The sequence below is a fragment of the Haliaeetus albicilla genome, chromosome 5 (genome assembly GCF_947461875.1).
Source record: "Haliaeetus albicilla chromosome 5, bHalAlb1.1, whole genome shotgun sequence".
Classification (NCBI taxonomy): domain Eukaryota; kingdom Metazoa; phylum Chordata; class Aves; order Accipitriformes; family Accipitridae; genus Haliaeetus; species Haliaeetus albicilla.
In genome coordinates this window covers 17,778,026-17,800,024 of record NC_091487.1, presented here as the reverse complement: position 1 = coordinate 17,800,024, position 21,999 = coordinate 17,778,026, and the positions used below count along the sequence as shown (strand labels likewise).

Below are 21,999 nucleotides of genomic sequence, written 5' to 3'. Positions count from 1 at the left end.
ACTAGTTTTCCTTTATCATAGCTGTGTTTTCATTTTGCCTAAGAATGTTACTGAATTTGGTCAGCTACTCCTACCATCTTGCTCCTGGAGTGGAAAGATAATTAATTAATTAATTAAAGGTGTTGGTGAGATCAGGAAGGGTCTACAGTGGGGATGTCTGCATCTCACTTTTTCCATTTCTTCGCTGAGTTCATGGTTCATTTCATAATTATATCCCAAACAAGTCAGTAGGCATGTATATTCTAGGTTGTTTATTGTAACTGTTAGGCTTCCTGACGAATGGCTAGGTCTTCTCTCATATTTGTATAGTACTTAGTACAAGAGGATCTTGTTCTCAATTGATACCACTAGACACAAAGAATATAAATATATTTTCTCCATTTATTAATCAGCTCTGTTTTGGTTTTGCAGCCTGGAATCCTATTCATTGCCAGCACATTGAATGCCATAATGCTATTAACAAACCAGCTGTGAAGGTACTGCTATTTCTTCAGGGGTCAAACCCAACTATCTGGGGGATAGGAGGTTGCACTTAGACCCCAGCCATATGGTCTGGTTGTGTGCAGGTGACCAAGAGCAGGAGCTAAGGGAACAGCAAAGCCTGTCGAGACCGGGGCGGGGCTTTGTGAATATGTTCCTTGGCTACCTAAAGCAAGATGGGATATTTCCTCCAACTACTGTGGGCCAAGTCTTCATATTAAACATGGGGACGGTTGCAGAGCACTTTATAAAATTCTAAGCTGGCTCCTGGCTTAACCATGTAAATATTTTCCTGAACACATGTATGTGTGTAAATATGTGCACAAATATTGCTATAAACAGGAAACATTATGTCAGTTACATAGGTACATGTTCACCTTGGTATCTTGATTGAGGTCATACAACGCACCTACTCTGATTGTGATCCTTTGCTTGGAATGTGTCCTAAAGCAAATCGCAACAAAGCTTTACTTACCTCTTCTACAGCCCTTTTTGAGGGAGGTAGATGTCTTTCCTGTTTACGTGCTGGGTAACAAAGTAAAATGGCTTGACCACAATCATAGCACAATTTGATGGCAGAGGCAAGAACAGCATCCCAAGTCCAGAACATACTACAGTTAGGTGTACTAATTAATTAGATTTGTATCTAGTTAAATATGTAGATACAACCAGTTTTCCTGGCATCAATTTGTATACTAACGTAATCAAATTAGTCAAACAGTTCTTCAGTGAGCCTTTTCCACTGGCCATGATACTGATAGGGCATAATGGTGACACCTATCTCACAAGTCCTGCAAGGGACCACTTTTCTACCCACTCCAATCATTCTCCATGATCCCTTTTCATAGGAAAAAAAGCTGGAAGGTTTTGCTTCGTGTTGTAGTGATCACCAGATTCAGACTGATCACTGAGTAAAGCAAAATATCAGTGAAATCTACAGTTCCGAGTTATGCAGATGAAATACCTGAATATTTTTGAATGATCTCTTAGCTTAACTTTGACACAATCAGTCTTGATCAGTCATCACTCAGAAAAATGCAGCCTGTTGCCTCTTGGATAGATGAATGTAAATTTGATTAACAAAGAAGAAGAGAAACATTCAAAGAGGCATTTGTCTTTATAAATAAGATCTTGCGCTTGAATGGAGTAAGAAACATTTTAAGTGGTTAAGATATTGTGCATGTATACTACTGTTCAGCTCTTCCTTAAATAGTACAAAACAGACAAATGTGTATGTAACTGGCTGTTAACTGTTTTCTGTAACTGGCTAATGTAGTTTTCTGTAACTGGCTAAGGATAAAAGCTAATGCAAGACAAAGTTTGGACCTATGCTACCAAGGGAACTGTGGGTCCATAGTCTTTGTTCTGTCACTGGAATTGTGCTGTATAGTTAACAACTCTGATGACTGAAAATTAGCTTTTGCTAAGAGGTGTTACTGAGAGAGAAAAATCTAGACTTTTACATTACTTTGTCCTAAGCAATGGATCCTCTAAGTGACTATCTCTTTGGAAAAAAACAAAGAGTAAGTCTATCATGACTATGCAATGTAAATGCGTAACACAAAATATACTTGTCTTTCAGAGAGTGGTAATACTGATATTGAAATATGTCCTGTTCTCTTCCCATAGGCTCTCATTTTCAGTTACATCCCTCTCCTTTGTTAGAAATAATTTGAGATCCTGTACTGCCAGATGCTGAGTACCATCTTTTAGAATACTAAATGCTCTCAACACATATCAAAGCTGTGTTAGATTGTATGTCCTAGCATTAATGTGTTGAACTTTTTCAGTGAGCTTCAATGAACAGATGTGTTAGTTCTTTTCCTTCTTTGTGTTTCAGATGTGCATTGACCCATCCTTGTCTGTGGCTTTGGGTGATAAGCCACCTCCCCTATATCTTTGTGAAGAATGCAGCCAGAGAATTGCAGGGTAGGTGAACTAAGAGCTGGAAAATTATCAGATGTAGTCAGACTGCAGCATTCAGAACTCTGGAATTATGCTTTATTTCAGTATGATTAGCATATAATTTATATAGATAACCCTGTTGAAATATATGGAGCACACTGCCACTCAGTATGAATAAGGATTACAGAAATTTATCCCACATGATCAGCATTTGCATCTAGCTTGAACAGTAGTGAGTTTTAAAGTTAAGATCTCTGAATGAATAGATACTGTGGGATGCATTGACTGTGATAGGGGGACCTCATTAATGTACAAGCTTTTGCTTATGAAAAGTTTTTTTGTCCTCATCCTTTAGTTGCTGTTAAAAGCAGCACATTACAATGAAAGCTCTTTCACAGACACTTTATTACTTTTCTGTAACATGTATTTCAGATTGTTCTCTAGGGTATACTGTGAAGCAGCAGAGTAAAGGATTGAAATTGGTCCAGGCTTGTCCAGTACCTGGAAGAAATATAGCCTGAGATGAATTAAACTCACTTATTCTTTTTTTTAAAACTTTTTAAAATATTTTTTTTATATTACTTTTTGGTTTGTATTACTTTATAAGATCTATTAATACTTATGGAGAGTTCCAGTTATTAGTTCAAATGGACAAGGTTACAGGTAGTTCAGAAGCTACATGGGGTTTTTTGTCTCCAGTTTAAGACACCTTTATATCACAACAGCTGTAGGAAAAGCAGTTACATCTCACCTTAGATTTTTAAGTCATCATTGATTTAAAGCTGCAGGAAAAAGTAATTCAATTTGGTAGAAGCATACCTTCTAAGGAGGCTCACAGAAAAGAGTAGTGGTACATTTCATTTTTTTCCTATGTTCATCTGTTATTCTTCACTATCATTTCTTAGCTATCAGACTTTCAGAGCACACGCTATTTTAAGTTGATAAATTTATGCCTTAAAAGTAATTTTTTGAAAGCCTTGAACGTGGTGGACCAACATCAGCAAAGTAGTAATTTGCAATAAGACAGGCACAACAAAGAGAGGTAATGTAAAGCAGCCTGCAATTTATAAAACTACATTTGAAAAAAACAGCTTCAGAATAATGTCAGTCCTGCCACATTAATTTAGGTAACTTCCTCTGTGCAAAAATAAATGCATATCTATAAAAAATGGAAAGCTAATTAGACATACAATTTTTATAGGGATCACAGTGAATGGTTGATTGATGTTCTTCTACCACAAGGTAAGAGGTATTTTAATGGTAGGTACAAACTAATCATAATTGTACAACCTGATGCTTACTGATATTTCTGCATACTGTATTACTTGAAATGCTGTGTTCTGTTCTAAAGATATTTCCTAAAATTTTAGAGTAGCTTGCACTTAATACTGTTTGATGTCCTTAAAGTACTATAAAAAATTGACTAATCCTCTATCTGAAATAGTATGCAACTCTTTATGTGTGAGGAAACAGAGACAGCAAACAGATTTTCAAATCTTGAAGCATCCACAGCTGGGCCCAAGTTTTTTAAAAGTATTTGTGTCCCAGACTGGTGTCCAAAAAAAGGGGCTAGTTCTTCCAGTAACCCGGCTCTGACTCAAAAGCTCTTAAAGCTTCTGAGAATCTATGCTATGAACGGAAGGCTGTAAAGGATATCGGAAAAGAACATAAAATATTTTTCAGTGATCTAGTCATTGATCCAATCATTGTCCTTTGGCCAGTGAGAGAGCCTGACACCTTATTACGTACCAGAATGCAGACAAAGCTTGTTGACAGACTAATCAGAATTTCCTGGGTTTACAAGGGCAGTCACATATTCTCTAAAATAACCCTTTCAAGGACAGAACAAAGGCACTCCCTCTCTCTTTGTTCTGCAAACTGAAAATTCTTAAGCAGTGGTGATTTTTTTTCTGTCTCCTTTTAGTTGAAATCTACTCCAGATTAAGAATGTTTTATTTACTTAAGGGAGGTACTTCTCTTTACTCAGCCATCTATATTTACTGAATCAGATGTTGCCAGGGCAACAGACTGAATAGCTACTGCTTACAGGTTGAATCTGCAAACATTTTGCTATGGAGTTATGGGCCACAGACATAGTGGCTGCTTCTACATTTTTCAACCATATTCACTAATCTTTTATCCTGCAAGCTTTCACAGGCTGTGTAGGCACATCTGAGCCATGTCTCCTACAGCATGCCACAGTAGTGTGCCTACAGGTGTACTTCTACAAGTCTGTCCGTGAGGCAGAAGCATAGGCAGAAGGTGGAAGGGATGCAGAGCACACCACACTTAATGCACCAAGGCTGTTCTTTTATTTCAGTGTAGAAATAGCCAGTAGGCCTAAGTATACAGTGTCCTACCTCATGCAGTCCAACAGGCTTAGAGGTTTCAGTAATATCTGGAAACACAAGTTTAGCCTCAGAGACTTCTTGCAGCAAGTCCATTTTCCCATGGCTGCCATAGTAAAACAGAAGGATCGTCATTCTGTGTTGATGTTTTGTATGCCTTCCCCTTACAGCTGAAATATCTGCTATATGTCAGAAGAAGGTAAGATTTAGTCTTTTGTGTGATGGGGCATGATTTGATGTTGTGTGTAGTGTCATTCCATTACTATGTGATGTGTTCTTTTTTGTACCATTCCAAATTTTCACAATTTTTCCATGAATGCATTTGTTGGTGGATGGGAATGATTCAGCAGCAAGGTTTCTTTTTGTTAAAACTGCTCATGTTTGATGTTCTAGGTTTTTGTTGAAATGGCAATTAGTAAAGCAATTCAATTATGCAGTTGAGCTCAGTTTTTATTCTTTAACTCTGCTTATGAAGAGGATAGAGCAAGAGATTAATTTTAAATCTAAGTGTTTATATCTTCTCATCTCCTTGAAGTCTTGGATTAATCCTAAATTGGACAAAAATCCTACTGTAAACTGTATATTTTTAAAAATATATGGACTGAAAGTCTTCAGTGCTTGTCTCTAAAAAGATTGCTGACAAAAAGAATCTGCTTGCAATACATACCAGCTAGTGTGTTTTAATAACATTTTAATAATGAGGAATACAGTGTATAACATATTCTAGATCTTATGTGGTAAAGAAAGCTTTTATGTTGGGCTGGATTACCAGGTGGCAAAAATAAAGGTAGTGCATATTTTGGAGGTTTGGACAGTTACCTATGATAAGGCAGATCCTTAGATAGCATAAACTGATGTGGCACCATTGATTACGCTCCTAAGGATCTGCCTGTTGCTACACGTAATTTAAAAAGACATTCTGAAGTATAAGCAGGGGTTAAAAGAGCTACTGTAAATTTTAGAGATTGCTCCAAGCCAGAAAGTTGAGGTTGATGAGTTATGTGTTGGTTTGGTCTGCTCCAAAAGAAGAGCAACTGTGACGTTTTAAGTCCAGGCTCAGCATTTAGGCCTGAGCTCATCTTTCTGGAAGTTCAGTGACACTTGGCATCAGGAGTTTGCACACAGTTGTGCTTATATATAGTGATTTTGGAAATGACTAACTCTAGAGCCAGTTCCCCAGTGCTGACTGTCATCCCTGTTTTCAGTTCCACTTTCTGATACTTGTGGCCTGATAAAATCTTTTTTATTTTCCAGAACTGTAGTTCACATGTCAGAAGAGCTGTTGTCACGTGCTTCTCAGCGGGCTGCTGTGGCCGCCATGGCAACAGGCCAGTGCGCTATTGCAAAAGATGCCATTCAAATCATCACAGCAGTGAAGTTGGGGCAGCCGCAGAAACCCATCTTTATCAGACCTCGCCACCCCCTATCAATACCCGGGAGTGTGGGGCGGAGGAACTTGTGTGTACTGTGGAAGCTGTGATCAGGTAATACGGCAGCTTATGTGGCATCAATATGTAAAGCATGATCAGGCTTTCATGAAAATATTGCCTGCAAATCTTGTGCAAGTTGATTTTGGTTTCACCAGGATAAATTCAGAGCAGGGGTGCTGAACTCCTGCAGCTGATCAGCTTGTCCTCATGGAAGAAGTCAGCCTTGAATCCTAGAATTTGATGTTATTTTATTACTTTTATCAGGAAAATGATAACATCAGATGCCTTAACCTTTAGTTATTCTTGATCAGATACCTGTATCCAGTGCAGGAAAGCTGCATTCACTGACCACAAGCTTGTTTTATAGCTTGCTGAAGGAAGCAGAGTTTCATGCTGAGCAGAGGGAGCATGAACTCAACCGCAGGAGACAGATGGGCCTTTCCTCTTCCCATCACTCCCTGGACAACACAGACTTTGATAATAAAGATGATGACAAGCATGACCAGCGCCTCCTGAGCCAATTCGGAATCTGGTTCTTGGTGAGAAATTCTTGTTCTCTTCTCTCACTCCTTTCACTTCCCTTTCCTTTTCTTTCTGAAGCCTCAATTATATCTCTTTTTTTTTCCACTTCTTGGCTTTAGTTGGATACTTTTCTGATTTGTAAGCAAAAAGAAGGAGTTCTGTGAAGCTGTCAGACTTGGAGATTTCAGAACTAGTTTGGGTGGAGCTGCTGACTGCCTCTGATTCCTGTATAGAGTGCATGACAGAATTATTCACTCAGTTTTTTTATTGGCTTTCTATGTGCCATCATCTTCTGTTCACAAGTGCCCCCTGCTGAGTTCCATTATTTTAACCTTAAAATGCAATCCCCTAAAGATCTACCTTTCACTTCGTCTTTCAACATCAGTCTCTGGAAGCTCAGCTTTCTCTCTTACCTGTGAACAGGCTGGAGGACATTTAGTGGGCTGCTTTTCCTTCCTGCCTTCAGGTTGGTCTAGCTGGATCAGTTCCAGTCATTGTACTCCAGCTAATTCACCTGGCGTGGGTTGACAGAATGAAGCCCTGTAGTAGCTAGCAGAGATTATTCCAAAATAACAGGGCTGCTGCTGGCTAGGTCATGAGCAGGCCAGGCTGGAACCTGGTAGATCCTCAGAAATTGGATCCTGCAGTTCTCCTTAAGGAGAATTCTCCTTCTCAGGCTCTTTCCCATTCACCGTGAGCTCTCAGGCTCCCTCCTCTTTGGTCACCTAGTGACAAGTGGGGAATAGCAGGACCCCTCATCCATCATCTAAACAGAGACAGGGACTGCAGGGTGGCAGGTCTAGAATCCCACAATGCCAACAAAGCTGCTGTGCTGTTTCAAGTGACTACCTGAGTAAACTATAGTCTGCTGATATCTTGTGGGTTTTGTTGTTTAATGTTGTTTTAGACTTAAAGCCTTTTTTTAAAAAATAATTTTTATTATGCCATATTCATGTATTCTGTTTCAAATGATGTTTTGTAAAGACTGAAGATCTACCTTTCCAGAAGTGGAATTGAAGTGAGAATAGAACAGGTTTTGTTACACTGTACTTGCCTCATCCTTGACATTGAGAGTCTACCTTTGTGGTAGGCAGGGGGAGCTCATGGACTTCATTCTATTCTTATAAAATCTCTTGATCTCTGTGTAGTAAGTATTGGCAGAGAAGACAGCAGATTGTGAGAAATAGTGGGTTGCTGTTTTCTTTCATAAAATGAGTACCTTTCATTTCAAGAGTTCCTAGTAAAAAGGCTGCCGGCCGATACTGCCTTTGAGTTAACACTCAACTGAGACAAGCACCAGGAAGCAAACACCTTAACTTCAACCTGCAATGAAGTAGAACAATAAAGACTGAACTTTGAATTGGCAAGGGTGTCGTTAGCTGCCTCATCCCAAGAAAAAACATGGAGGAAAAGCCACTTGTAAGATGGATTCTGGTCTTCTCTGGGAAGCAGTGCTGTCAGCTGTTTCCCCAAAAATGACATGAATGTTTCTCCTTTGTTCACTTGCTGCAAGGCAGCAGTCACTGGTTTCAGCTTGCCAAGTGCTGAGAGTAGAGCTTTCACTAGGAAGTGGCAACAAACAGCTGATAGATGGTTAAAGAAACTTCCTAAATCTCCTGTCATCTGTTATTTTCCATTCTTTGGATTCAGTGCAGCAACCTGACTTGAAACTTTGTCTCCCGTCCCCAGAAGATGCCAAGATGGCATCAAATAGCAGGTAATTAAGGGCTTAGCAGTGTCCCTGGTCTGTGAACTCGGGTACAGACTTGGTCTCAGATTTGGGACAGTTTTACAATGCAGACATTATTTTAGAGAGAGTTTGGAGAAGGGGAGAAGAATATTAATTATTATTTGAGAATTTTTGAGGACTTAAAACTCATATTCCTGCCTCAAATGAGGACAGAAAATAAAAATTGGAACCTTTTTGCAAAGCAAAGATCACTTAATATAATAAAGTAGACCTCTTCTTTCAGACTTTTTGAAACTTCATTTGGTTTGTCTTTTTATCTTGTACATTTTATATATATGTGTGTATATGTATCATATATTTTACCAGGCTTTACATTACCATTTGAAATGAAAGTCATTTTAAAGTTCAGACCAAAATGTTTCAGGTTGTCAAAGCATTCTGTATTAATGTTTTCAGTGTTGAAACTAAGAAACAAAAAATTCAGTGCTTGTTTTTTTCCCCTCTTATTGTTATTTTCTGGTTTGGAAATGTTTTGTCAATTGTCCTGTGCCAAACTCTGCTTGAAACTGATCAGCTCATTTGTCTTCTATGTAATCTGCATCCTCGTATGTCTGAGAATATGCAAAATACAGTAGACAAACAATTTCCCACCTTTAATTCTAGAAATGAAACTTCATTTGTGTTTCTGTCTTCCAGGTGAGCCTTTGCACTCCTAGTGAGAATACACCCACAGAGAGTTTAGCAAGGCTGGTTAGCATGGTATTCCAGTGGTTTCACTCTACAGCTTACATGATGGATGATGAAGTTGGTAGCCTGGTTGAAAAGCTCAAACCGCAGTTTGTTACTAAGTGGTTGAAGACTGTTTGTGATGTCCGGTTTGATGTCATGGTTATGTGCCTCCTTCCTAAACCAATGGAGTTTGCCAGGGTAAGAATAATTTATCTGAAGGTTCCTTTATTTGCCACAGAGATTAAAGTCTTAAGTATAAAGACCATTTCTCCCCCAGCTCTGTCAAGGCAAAAGAAATCTCAGTGGTTGAGGGAGCAGTGGAGTTCAGGAATTTTTCCTCTTTATAGCATTTTTAGTTTTACTGTGTTAGAGAGTGGGGATTATTTACAGTAATATGAAGACAGGTTGGAAGAATATTACAGGTATTTGAAAGATACTGTACATTTTTGATAGCTGCACATTTCCATTATGCTGCTGAAGCTCCTGAGCTTGTCTTTAGCAAAAGGTATCATTGGTCTGTTCCCAGATATAAACGTGTCCTTTACTAGTCTGCTTTACTAATGTTTCTCTGTTCGTTGCATACTTATCTCTGCAGCTGTGAATTAAGATTCATGAAATCACACAGTTGTAACTGAAAGGAACTTTGGGCATTCTGATCCCCTGTAGCTTCAGATACCTAATTTAAATGACTCAGTTAAGGACTAGTCTCCCATAGTTCGCCTTATTGCTGGTGGAGAGAAAGAGATTTATCTGGAAGGTCATTCAGGGTGCTTAAGTGAGACCATTGCTGGAATCACTTCTAGAAAGAATCTTTCTTTCTGTCCATTAATTATGAAGCAGAACTCACCACTTAACCTGGATAGTGAAGACAGGCAACAAAGTCAGGCATGTGAATATTCCTCTATAGAAAATGAAACATCAGCATGAAAATAGGAATTTTATATTTGAGAGGGATTTAAGACTTTTTCCTCATTTATCACTGCCAACTATATCACATGTGCTTTTCTAAGACTTTCATTTTGTGACCCTTTTATATAAAATGTCCAGAGGACATGTTGGTTTTGTTTCCTACAATTAAGTAGCTAGAATAGGAAGGGCCATAAAGACTTCATGTGAGATGTATTACCTCATCAGGGATGAAGTGTGCATCCATGTTTTTTTCATGACCTAATATATGGTCTGCATCCATAGGTATGCAGACCAGCACATGTCTTACTCTGAACCATTGCTCTGAAGATACACCTGGCTGTGGGTGGATTGGAGGACAGCTGAGGGAATTATAGAGGTGGATGGATGCATTGAATGTTAGAACTGAAGAAAAGAGATCAGGGCTTAGAGGCTAAAGGGGAAAGGAAGGACTGAACCTCATGCTGTAATCTGTTGCGGATCTTCTTCTTGTCTTGGATCCAGCCCTTTTTTTTGAGTTTTATTACCTCTGCTGCAATACTTAAGACTAGACTGGCAACTTGCCAAATTTGCAAGGGTTCACTAGAACATGAAGACAAACAGCCATGAAATTAGCTGTGATGAATGGAGAAAAAATAGTTTGTTGGCTGAGATTATCAGTAGTTGCTGCCAAAACAGCAGGCATCTCTAGAGCCATTAGTCAGGAACAGCAGATGTGATCCGAGGTCAGTTAGAATAATTAATCTCTGTAGGCCAGTTACTTATTTACTTAGAAGTATATTTTTTGGTTTCCATCACTTAGAACCTTCCCTCAAAAAAACCCAAAATAAACAACCACAGAAGAGCACCTGGTACAGACCAAGTTCTGTAACAAGTTGCCCAGAGCAAATAATTGAAGGTGCAAGTTTGACCAAACAAATCTGTCCCTTGTTGAGAACTGTAAACAATGAGAGGTTACTCTGTGTCATGGCCTGGAAGTGAGCAAACCATCTAAATCTTGGGCAGTGCTATTGTGTACTGTGGGTCAAATGAGAGAGGAAAAAAACAATGCAGTCTCCATGGCTGAGTTCTAAATTCAGGCTGGAAGGTACTGTTGATCACCCCCCACGATTTTCTGGCTGCAACACACTGAGCAAATTTATGGTGCTGGGCAAGTTACGGGGGCTAGAAGTATCATTCATCAGTATGATTCCTGGAAATACCCACAGGTTGGTGGATACTGGGACAAATCGTGTAGTGCTGTGACCCAATTAAAAGAAGGGCTGAATCGAATCCTTTGCTTGATTCCATACAATGTGATAAACCAGCCGGTGTGGGAATGTATTATGCCAGAGTGGTTGGAAGCTATAAGGACGGAAGTGCCTGATAATCAGCTGAAAGAGTTCCGGGAAGTGTTGAGGTATGTAGACATATGTAGGAACCATTCTATCATTGCATATGTTGATTGTTGAGGGTTTTAGCACAATTAGATGGTGACAACAAAAAAAATGCCTGCGTGCAATAGACAGTAGTGAGTGAATGCTTCTGAAATTTTTATAACTCATATTTAGACTAAAGCACTTAAGTTTTGGGAAAGTTTCCTTTTATTGCTCCTGATATTCTTGAATCTGTATCAAGAGCCAACTACATGGATGCTTCTTTGCTGTGAGCAAGGCACATTTTCACTGGCTTCCTGCAACTTGGTGGAAGAAGCATCTCTCTCCTCCTGGCCAGCTGTTGATGAGAAATGGTGGGGATTAGCAGAGTTGTCACTGAAAGAGTGATGACTTGTATTGATTTAGTGAATACCTTCCCCTGTTGAGCAAAGAAAACACCAGAATAAGAATCGTGGCTGTCTGAGTCATAATTTCATGTCTGATGTATGCTTTGACAATAAAATTTCACATTGGCTTTTAACTGATGAAGAGGCTCTGAAACTGACTGTGAGTTTTTATTTGTAGGTACTGATGTAAACTTTTTTAGTGTAAACATGGAATAGCGGAAGAGTGGTGAAATGAGAAATTTTCCAATTTTTAGACTAGATGTTGAAAAAGTTATTGCTATCAAATGAAACTGGGCACGATATGAGATGTGATGTAAATTCTTAAGGTGCATCATCTCATTCAAAGATGATCTTGTGCAGTCAGGACAGGTGGTATCGGCAACCTAGCTCAACTCCTGTGGAGGGTGAGGGTGCAAGTAAGATTTCAGAAGCATCATCAGTGCTGGTAGTGAGATTGCCTTTCTACCAGTTTTCTGTTATATGTCACACAGCGTATGCCATGGTAACTCATTGATGCTATATTTTTGTTCTACTTTTCAGCAAAATGTTTGACACTGAACTTTGCCCTCTCCCTTTCTCCATGGAGGAGATGTTTGGCTTCATTAGCTGTCGATTCACAGGGTATCCGTCCTCCGTGCAAGAGCAAGCATTGCTTTGGCTGCATGTAAGTGTCCTCTCTTGACGAGTCATGCTGAAGCAGCCTATGATTTTGGAGAAGAAAAAAAAAGAGGGGTGGTGGTGGGAAAAGAACCCACTTTTCCAAGGATCATGGAACCTTTTTGCCTTTTGCTTAGCCCCAGTGTAATAGTGGTTGGTAGACAGATCCTGGGAAGCTTTATGTTGCTAGCCCATCATGGGCAATATAATGGCAGCCTGAAAATTCCTTTTACCTTTGAATGTCAGTTGTGTCTTTAGGGCCATTCAGCTGACTTCTTGCCGGCAGTAGTTTTTAGTCTCCACAGAGTTTGGTCTGTAGATTCCAAAATTAATTCCAGGGTCCAGAAGCAGCTGTAGATTTTCCTGCATATGAAGAACTGGATTAGACTAGCTCTGTACTCATCAAGTTTTCTGCTGCTCTGGCCCATTTATGCTGTATTTGCCCAGAAAGCTGGCATTCACCCAATGTTCACGTTCAAAAGCTACAGGGACAATCATGTCAGCTGGGGGCAGTGAATTCAAAAGGGTATAAAATCTTCCACAGCACCTCAGAATAATACCTGTATTCTTCATTATCGCTTCTTTTCTGCTGAGGGGTTATTTTGGTCTAGCTTCTGCAGAGACCAGTTTACCTGATGACTGTAGCAATTTTCAGGTATGCAGAGTTTTTAAGTAAAGTATGATTTTTTTTATTTTTCTTGACATAATAGCAGTTAATGACAAGTACAAACAAGCTCATGTTTGTCTGAGTGTTGGTGACAATAGGTGATGAATATTCTCTAAGTGATTCGCAGATAACCATCCTGTCACTATGTTGACACCTGTAGGCTACCATTCTGACTAGATCTTTAGAATAAATACAGGAATTCAGTTTTAAGTAATAATAAATACAGTAAATAGTTATTCATCCAAGTATTGGTAATACTTCTGGCTTACAGAAATATTTTTGTGGAACATCCTCATATCCCTGTGTGTTTGTGTATAAAACTGATCTCAAGGTGCACCAAGCGGATGCCAACAAATATTTTGAAAATACCCTTTTTTTGCCAGTTCTCTTTTGCCCTGATTCTAACAGAAATCTAAGCTTGCAGCTCACCTCATTGAATCCCAAAATTAAATGTGTGGAACTTGCTGAACTGAGGATTGTACGATAAAGGTTCTTACAAAGTAGCTGGCATTTTTGATCAAACTTGACACTCATGCTTTTTTATTTATTGTCTTTCCTCAGGTGTTATCTGAACTAGACATTGTTGTTCCTCTTCAGTTACTAATTAGCATGTTTTCTGATGGAGTTAATTCTGTAAAAGAGTTAGCAAATCAAAGAAAATCAAGAGTCAGTGAACTGGCGGGAAATCTTGCAGCTCGGAGGGTAACTTATTTATCCTGCTTATTTTTTTGCTTAGAACAGTTTTCTTAATAGAATGCATGTGAAGAATTAAGATGTCATCTTTCAATATGGCAGCATTTGATCAGAAGAGCTATAAATTTCGAAAATGGAAGAAAATTGGCATGACTTCTTAAATTAATACCACTCTATGACATGGGCAGTGTAAAGATAATGCAGACAGGAACTGCAGAAAAACTGCAGTTTTTCCTTAGTGAACTGGTTTGTTTGGGATACGTTTGGAGTGTTCTTGGTATCTTTTCTGACAATTTTCATTCTCTGCACCTTCTATTAATAACCGTCAACAACAAGTTGTTACGGACAATTGGTCACCCAGAGTGAGCTTCTGTATTCTAGTACAAATCTGGTGGGCCTAGGTATGTTTTGGAAGGGTGACAGAGCAGAATTTATTTCTGTTTCCCTGCATTTTTTTCCCCATCCAAGAGATGCAAAAATTGATCTAAAGTTGTCTGTCAAAGGCTTATGGTCTGGAAGAAAATATGTACAAAACTGTAGGCACTACACGTACTTGGACTGATGTGACTAACTTCCCAGTCTTGGACAAAGTGCTTCAAATACAGCAGGAACAAGAGTGCTTGAAAGGTCAGATCTTTAGGTTTAAGGAACTACAGCATCTAGGCAATTGTTGATTCCTTACACGTGGGCTGCCTTTCTTCTGATGTAGCTCTGCAGAGAGCACTCCCACACCTAGCCCATGACCATTTCTAAACTAAGGAGAAAAAATGGAGAAACTTACTGTCTGGTCTTTCAGACCACAGCTGGCCTAAAAGTAGACCTCACGTGTCATCTAACTGTGTATCTGCCTGCAACACTTAGAGGTTCTCAGGGTGGTTCAGGTGGCCTACTGTGGTGTGGACATAAATCAATGCAGACATGCACATCTTGTTCCTGTGGTGTCTAGTTCATTTCCAGCTACCTGTATCCTTGGTGTAGCCTTAGTTACATTGTTCTCTTGAGATAGCCTCCTACTATTGAAGTTCGTGTCCCTGGATCATGGAGCAGATAATTGTAACCTGATGGCTGCTTTACTGTCTGCACCAATTTTCTGTTTGGTTTATGATGTTAAAATTCATCTTTAGTAGGAATAAGATAATGGATGTCAGCCACTTAGCTTAAGAGAATGTATACATCTGTGCAGAATATGATTCCTGTACTTCTATCATATTTTATCATTTAATGGCATTAAGGGACACGTGTAGATTTTGCAAAAAAGCTACAGAAGGGAATAGTAAGGCTGTCGAAGTTCTTGCCATTTTCTGCAGTTTCGTATAGAATGAGTTTGCTTACATGCGTAACAGTCATTTGGACATGTTGATTCTTTATGTCTTCAGGTAAGCGTTGCTTCTGACCCTGGGCGCAGAGTTCAGCATAACATGCTGAGTCCTTTCCCAAGCCCCTTCCAGAGCCCATTTCGGAGTCCAATACGTAGTCCTTTTCACAGCCCTTTCAAGAACTTTGGACACCCCAGTGGAAAGACAATTGATTTTGACTGTGAAGATGATGAAATGAATCTTAATTGCTTCATTCTGATGTTTGATCTCATCTTGAAGCAGGTATTCGCAGCACAAAAGCATCCACATTGAGGGGACACTGAAGTTCTCTAGTCACTTTTGGCTCTCCCTTAATCCTGTATTGAGTCCCTTTCTGCTAAGGGGCTGGCGTGAAGTATAAAACATTTAAATCCCTCTACAGCTGTCATCTGCCTTTACCCATATAGGAGTTACAGGTGCATGTTCAATGAAGAGAATTTAGATACCTCCACATTCATGTTAGATAGCTCATATGAGTGAAAGGAACTTCTACTTGGAGATATGTTTATTTCTACAGACTAGAAGCAGAGGATTATTGATAGGCTTAGATTAGATGCATAATTTTTGGATAGCTAAATTTGTACATTGTGAAGCCAAGGCCAAGTGTTTTGGATAACTGTCTCCAGGTAAAATCCATGGATCCTGTGCTTGAAATTGTCTATTTCAAGCTGTTCGAGCTTGGGCCTCAACACCAGTGGCAGTTTAAAATTGTGAGTTCCAGTTTATCTCATACTCTTCCCAGTACTGTAATATAACACTAGCAGAAATGTAGGAAAAAGCAGAATAGTTAGTGCTCTGGCTTTCAAATAAATAATAAGTCCTTACTCTTTTCACTCTCTTTCAGATGGAACTCCAGGATGATGGTGTCACTTTGGGCTTAGAGAATAGCATTTCAAAAGATATAATATCCATCATAAACAATGTGTTCCAGGCACCCTGGGGTGGTTCTCACACCTGTCAGAAAGATGAAAAAGCAGTTGAATGTGGTCTGTGTCAATCCAGCATTCTGTGTTACCAGCTGGGTTTTGAGCTGCTGGAACAGCTTGCTCCGAAAGAAGAAATCAGGCTTGTGGTAAGTAGAGCAGGAAAGAGCCTATATTATTGGTGTACTGAAACTCCTCTTCATTGTTCTCATTACATTGTGCGCAAGGGAGCAAAGCTGCGCTGACCTTTGGCATGGAGGATTTGGGAGGTTAAAGCAAAATGCCATTGAACTGTAAAATTTCTTAAGTTTTAAATTTCTTAACTGATTCAAAGAACCCAAGGAAGATGGCAATATTCATCCAGTATGAACTCTTCCCCCATCAACATTAAAGTGCTGTTTCACTTTGGAAGGGCACTCCTATGATACTCTGTCTTAAATAAAATGTGAAATGTTAATGCTTAGTGCTTTTCATCTTTTAAAAGCTAAGAGTGGATATTTTGACGTGATTAATGATTTTGAGCGATTCAGTTGTCAAGTGAGCAAGTTTTATTTGGTGCTTGATTGTTGAAAATGTTGAGCGCTGTTGAAAAACCGAATATACTTCAGATTGAGTATCAGACACAGATATGTACTCTCCAATTGCTAGTCATCATTAAAGTCCTTTGTAGCTTTGCAGAAGAATCAAAGCATTACCTGTGGTGTGATTAATTTATTTTAAGCTGTATGTCTATTATACATAACTGTTCCATCTCATAGTTCAGAAGACAGCATCGTTCCCCTTATTCTGAGTGCTCATTTGCTCTGGAATGGTAGTGACAGGATGTTTATTAGTAATTTTTTTTCAATGGTGGGCATAGTGATGCCTTTTGATGTGTAAAAGTTTCAGAATTCCATTTGGATGTGTATGCTAATAGTAGGTATTGTGCATGTGGTTTTTCAGTAACTTGTGCTAGAAAAATCATCTCATGCCATTTCAGTTTAAATTCTCACCTCAACCATAAAGTAGCAAGTGGTGAAGTTTTTTGAGTGCTGGGGCTTGGTACAATTTCTAGGATCCACCTTGCAATTTATAACGTAAATGTCACAATGGCAGCTGTAATCCTGAGCTCCTTGCCACAGGCAGGAGTAACTCCAGCCTGGTCCTTTTTTCAATATAAAAGTGATTGAGGTAGCTCCTACCTCTAAGCCTGTAACTCTACAGTAGTGGAGGAAACATGCCCTGCTCCCATCTGCTACTCCTCTGAGGCATGGATGACAAGTTTGGTGAAACTACAGCCCTGTGACTGGATCCATCTCAGCTCCAATATGGATATACAATTTCTGTTAAGTAGTATCACTTAAATCCATGTTTGAAACATAGTCTTGTTGGTATGTGCTGATGCGGAATTTTAGATGCACAGGTGATTTGAATGCACAAGTGTACATGGAACTAGACAGTTTCTGCCTCATTTGAGCTCAGTTTATCACACCAAATGTAACTTAAATGGCAGGATATGGCCTCGTGTTTAGATAACATCAAGAAACAAATTTAACTTATTATATTCTTAAAGGAGCCCACAGATAACCTCGAGGATAGTCTTCTGTATACTAGACCTGAGTTTATTATAGGAACTGAAGGAGAAGAGGAAGACAAATTGGCACCAAAACATGGAGAAAACCCAGGAAATCACACGGAGACCACAGACAATGCTGGTAGGTGGAGGGTGAGAAAGTTGAGAATTTCATTAAGGCTTTAAATGAAACGCTTCTACTCATGTAGAATACAAGGTTCTGAAGCAGTCTTTCAAGTCCAGCAATGCACAGTCACTTTTTTCTCATGCATTTAATTCTTTAACAAATTAATTAAATAGGAAAGATGTGTTTATGTTGATAGCAAGTGTGATTGTCTCTCAAAAAAGTGTTAGAAGAAATCTTGGCTTTTTGAACGTATAAAGTAGCAAATACATTGCATACCAAATTCCATGCTGTTGTAACTTTACTGACTGCAGGGTTACTGTGGCTAGAATTAATTTATCTCTCATCACTTTGACATTCTTTAGTTTCATTCTGAATCCACAGATGAGAGAACTTTAACAACATTTTATGTAACTTACATTTTTAACAGCAATAAAGAATGACACAGAAAGAAAATTTTGTTATCAGCAACTTCCAGTTACCTTGAAGCTCATATACACTATATTGCAGGTAACATTGATTACTTGTTTGTTTAGTTTGAATTTTTGGTTAAGTGGTGTCATTGTGTTGAGAGTAGTACATCTGCTTACACAGGAAATGTCAAGATTTGAAGAACCAGACATTCTTTTTAACATGCTGAACTGTCTGAAGATCCTTTGTCTTCATGGGGAATGCTTGTATATAGCAAGAAAGGACCATCCACAATTTCTTGCCTATATTCAAGATCACATGCTGATTGCAAGGTATGTTTTCATCGCATATTTTGTCTTCACACTTAGCTGGTTCTCCAACTATACATTCGTTGTTGGCGCCAAAGAATTTGCAGGTTTAGTGTGCAAAATTAACAAAGGGTGATAGGGAAGTCCGGAAAGGTTAAGTAGCTGTATGAAGGCATGTTGCACAGGCTAATTAAGAAGTTGCAAATGAAAGTAAGGTACCTTGCATTGTCTGTCAGGGCTACTCTGTCATGCACCACTTGTTTTGCAGTGAGTCAGAGCTGCTCATATTGAATAATAGCATTGTCTGAGACTGAGGTATCTTCCCTGACTCTACAGAATAAAATAAAGGATGAGGTAGAGGGAGGCACACAGTTTATAGGGCTTTAGCATTAAAGCTGAGAGAACAATAGTATTGCACCTTATTTTTAAGAGGTAAAGGAAGTTTTTTCATTTAGAATCAGAGTGAATTGGATTGAAGTCTGTGCATTTTAAGATTCTCTTCAGAGTAACAGACTTTTGCAGAAAACTCACTAAATAAACATCAGCATATGATGTTCTGAAATAGAGTGTGTTCATCAGTGCTTACAGCTGCTCTCTATCAATTTCATTGAGCATCTCCTGAGACTGTAGGCTTTTAGCAGACTAGAGGATCCGTCCCGAATCTAAATACAAGCAAATTGTGAACACCCAATGTCTTAGTCATTTGTGGATGCGTGTGATTTGTGGTGCCAAGACAGTTCATGTGGCTTATGCGCTGAAGCTGGTCGCGCTGAAACTGCTAATTCATAGCATAGACTATATCCATGGCAGTTGTGCCTTGAATTAGCCAAACTCCTGTCAAATCTGAAGTGTTTCAATGTAAGGAATATTTGAACCTGGATTTTCAAGAAAAACTGCTGTATTTGAAGATTTGCAAGTAGCTCTCTCCTCCTGCCAGCAACTCTGTAGTATTCACGTAAATGCCCAGGATGGCTCATAGAGATTTTCATGAAAAGTGCATTCCCACCAACAATACAGTGTAGAGATTTAGAAGAAAGGATGTCAAGGGAGTGTTTTTATAAGCAGGCTTGCTCTTTTTGGTCTTTCCAGCTTATGGGGAGTTGTGAAGTCTGAGTTCTCTCAGCTTTCTTCCCTGGCAGTCCCACTTCTTCTTCATGCACTTTCGCTTCCCCATGGAGCTGACATTTTCTGGACAATCATAAACAGCAATTTCAACAGCAAAGATTGGAAGATGAGATTTGAAGCAGGTAGGCCTGAGAAATATACACTATTTACTCTTTGTTGCTTCACTGAAGAGGTAGAGCTTTCTCTGCTGTAACTGAGGAGACCTGTAATAGATTATTATCTTTTTGCTACTTTGGGGAGTTTTGGAGATAGTCTGGTGCAAAACCATGGCACAACAATGGTAAAATAGAGGAGAACATGAGACATTCTGGATAATCAAAATGAAATCAAAATTACAACACTTTCCAGCTATTTTTTGTTGTTACTTTCTCAGATGTGCATATTTCTAGGAGAGATATATTAATCAGGACATAAAGAAGCCATTGCCTAAATTAATATACATATTTTCTTTGTCTGGGGCATGGCTGCTACAGTGGAGAAGGTGGCTGTGTTGTGCAGATTTTTGGATATTCACTCTGTGACAAAAAACCACCTACTGAAGTACTCTTTGGCTCATGCATTCTGCTGTTTCCTGACTGCTGTGGAAGATGTCAACCCAGCAGTAGCTACAAGAGCGGGGCTATTACTTGACACCATAAAGAGACCAGCTTTACAGGTAGGTTCATTATATGGGAAAAAGTATATTCAAACAAGAATCTGGGTTTTCACCCAAAGTTCAAAGCAGTTCAGGCTTACAGCATCATGGTCACTGCTAATACCTTTTCTGGCAAGAGCCTTATGGGTCTTGGTAATTGACAAATGCACAAAATAGCCAAGGGAAATGATACTGCTCTAGCCCCAACTTAGAATCATAGAATCATTTAGGTTGGAAAAGACCTTTAAGATCATCGAGTCCAACCGTAAAAACTTTGATGACTGCAAAGGATTACTATTGTGTTTGAACTGCTATGGTAGAAAGCTGTAAATGATTTTTATTATTTTAAAATTTATTGACATTTTTCAATTAAAAAAAAAAAATTGTAAGTCTTATGACACCCTCCTGAGCTGACAGTGAGAAAATATTTTCAAGCAGAACCAAACATGCTCTTGATCTTTTCAAGATTTACTTAGGCATGTAATTTTCAGCATGTGAGAGACCCTGCCAATCAGAATTCTCATGATTAAAACTAAGCAGGTATGAAAGTGGATCAGAGCCTATGTAAAGAAGCAAGATAAAAAAAAAATTCTTAGTGCACAATTCATTTTAGTTCTCTGGAGAATAGAATGAATATGTATTTTAAAAAGTTCAGTGTTACTGCCTATAAAAAGCTGTTAATACTTGCTAGTTTTATTCCCTATAGTGTCTTTTCAAAATAGCTTCCAGAGAACTTGAATTCACTGAGTTCACTGCGACTGTTACCAGTATACTGCACTTTCATATTTAGTCTGTGGGTTTTCTTCGCAAACATAAGTCTTGATGCTACACCCAAAATTCTAGTGCAAATAAAATACAGAAGCATTTTGAGGCAAAGTGCTTCTGATACACTTCACTGCATAATCTTTCTTCCTATGTTTGGGCTTGGTGATTCATTCTTTTTGTAATTAGGGGCTTGATTCAGTTGCCTAAATATAAGCTTTTTCTCAGGGAGGGGTGTGTGAAGAGAATACTTTGATATTGTGTACCAAATGTGCAGTAGGATGGCACTTTGCTTATACCTTTGTATTCCTTAAAATCTTAGCAAATTCTACATTCTAAATATGATGTTCATTTATCTCCTTACTTACCTTACTTTTCCATTGATATCAGTAGCATTAGTTCTGACTTAAAGGACTTGGTAGGAAAAAGGAGCTAAACCTTTATCCTGTACTAATTAACAGGAGAAGTTACGAGCTTTGACCTCCCTTTGCTTTAAAAAATGCTTAAGGTTTTCACATCTCAGTTCTGTGTTGGTTTGTTTTTTTTTTTTTCCTTCTATAGGGTCTCTGCCTCTGCCTTGATTTCCAGTTTGACACAGTTGTCAAGGACAGGCCCACAATTCTTAGTAAGCTTTTGCTACTTCATTTTCTGAAAGCGGATATTCCAGCTTTGAGCTGGGAGTTCTTTGTGAATCGCTTTGAGACCCTGTCTCTGGAAGCACAGCTTCATCTGGACTGCAACAAAGAATTCCCTTTCCCAACAAGTAAGCAGAGTCCAAATCAATATCATCACCTTTTATCAGCTTCTGGAATTTCAGCTGCCTGCAAGGGTCTGAGAGAGATGTAGGTCTCAGCTGTATAAATTATCTGTAGTTAAGTAATCTTTCATGCCAAAAGAGCAGAATTCAAAGAGAACATTTTTTGACTGCCTGAATACAGATTAGGCTATATTCTGTTGCACCTTTGGGCGTCATGTTTTACTCTCACTAGGATGTGATTGCCAGCCTTGGTTGAAAT

At 38.9% G+C, this 21,999-nt stretch overlaps 1 protein-coding gene across 7 annotated transcripts in view; it reads left to right on the top strand.

Moving 5' to 3' along the window:
• UNC79 (unc-79 homolog, NALCN channel complex subunit) overlaps positions 1 to 21,999 on the top strand; it is a 115,619-nt gene that overhangs the window by 22,383 nt on the left and 71,237 nt on the right. For 6 of the 7 annotated variants that reach the window (XM_069783577.1, XM_069783578.1, XM_069783574.1 and 3 more), the window contains exons 8-25: positions 412 to 476; positions 2,321 to 2,409; positions 3,587 to 3,627; positions 4,904 to 4,932; positions 5,988 to 6,217; positions 6,531 to 6,702; positions 9,072 to 9,302; positions 11,219 to 11,409; positions 12,313 to 12,436; positions 13,658 to 13,798; positions 15,166 to 15,387; positions 15,989 to 16,216; positions 17,620 to 17,761; positions 18,174 to 18,253; positions 18,338 to 18,486; positions 19,552 to 19,709; positions 20,061 to 20,242; positions 21,545 to 21,746. In XM_069783577.1, coding sequence (XP_069639678.1) covers positions 412 to 476; positions 2,321 to 2,409; positions 3,587 to 3,627; positions 4,904 to 4,932; positions 5,988 to 6,217; positions 6,531 to 6,702; positions 9,072 to 9,302; positions 11,219 to 11,409; positions 12,313 to 12,436; positions 13,658 to 13,798; positions 15,166 to 15,387; positions 15,989 to 16,216; positions 17,620 to 17,761; positions 18,174 to 18,253; positions 18,338 to 18,486; positions 19,552 to 19,709; positions 20,061 to 20,242; positions 21,545 to 21,746 — 2,676 coding nt within the window. Of the gene's footprint in view, positions 1 to 411; positions 477 to 2,318; positions 2,410 to 3,586; positions 3,628 to 4,903; positions 4,933 to 5,987; positions 6,218 to 6,530; positions 6,703 to 9,071; positions 9,303 to 11,218; positions 11,410 to 12,312; positions 12,437 to 13,657; positions 13,799 to 15,165; positions 15,388 to 15,988; positions 16,217 to 17,619; positions 17,762 to 18,173; positions 18,254 to 18,337; positions 18,487 to 19,551; positions 19,710 to 20,060; positions 20,243 to 21,544; positions 21,747 to 21,999 lie in introns of those variants that run through there. The other variant, XM_069783579.1, reaches the window with a different exon arrangement.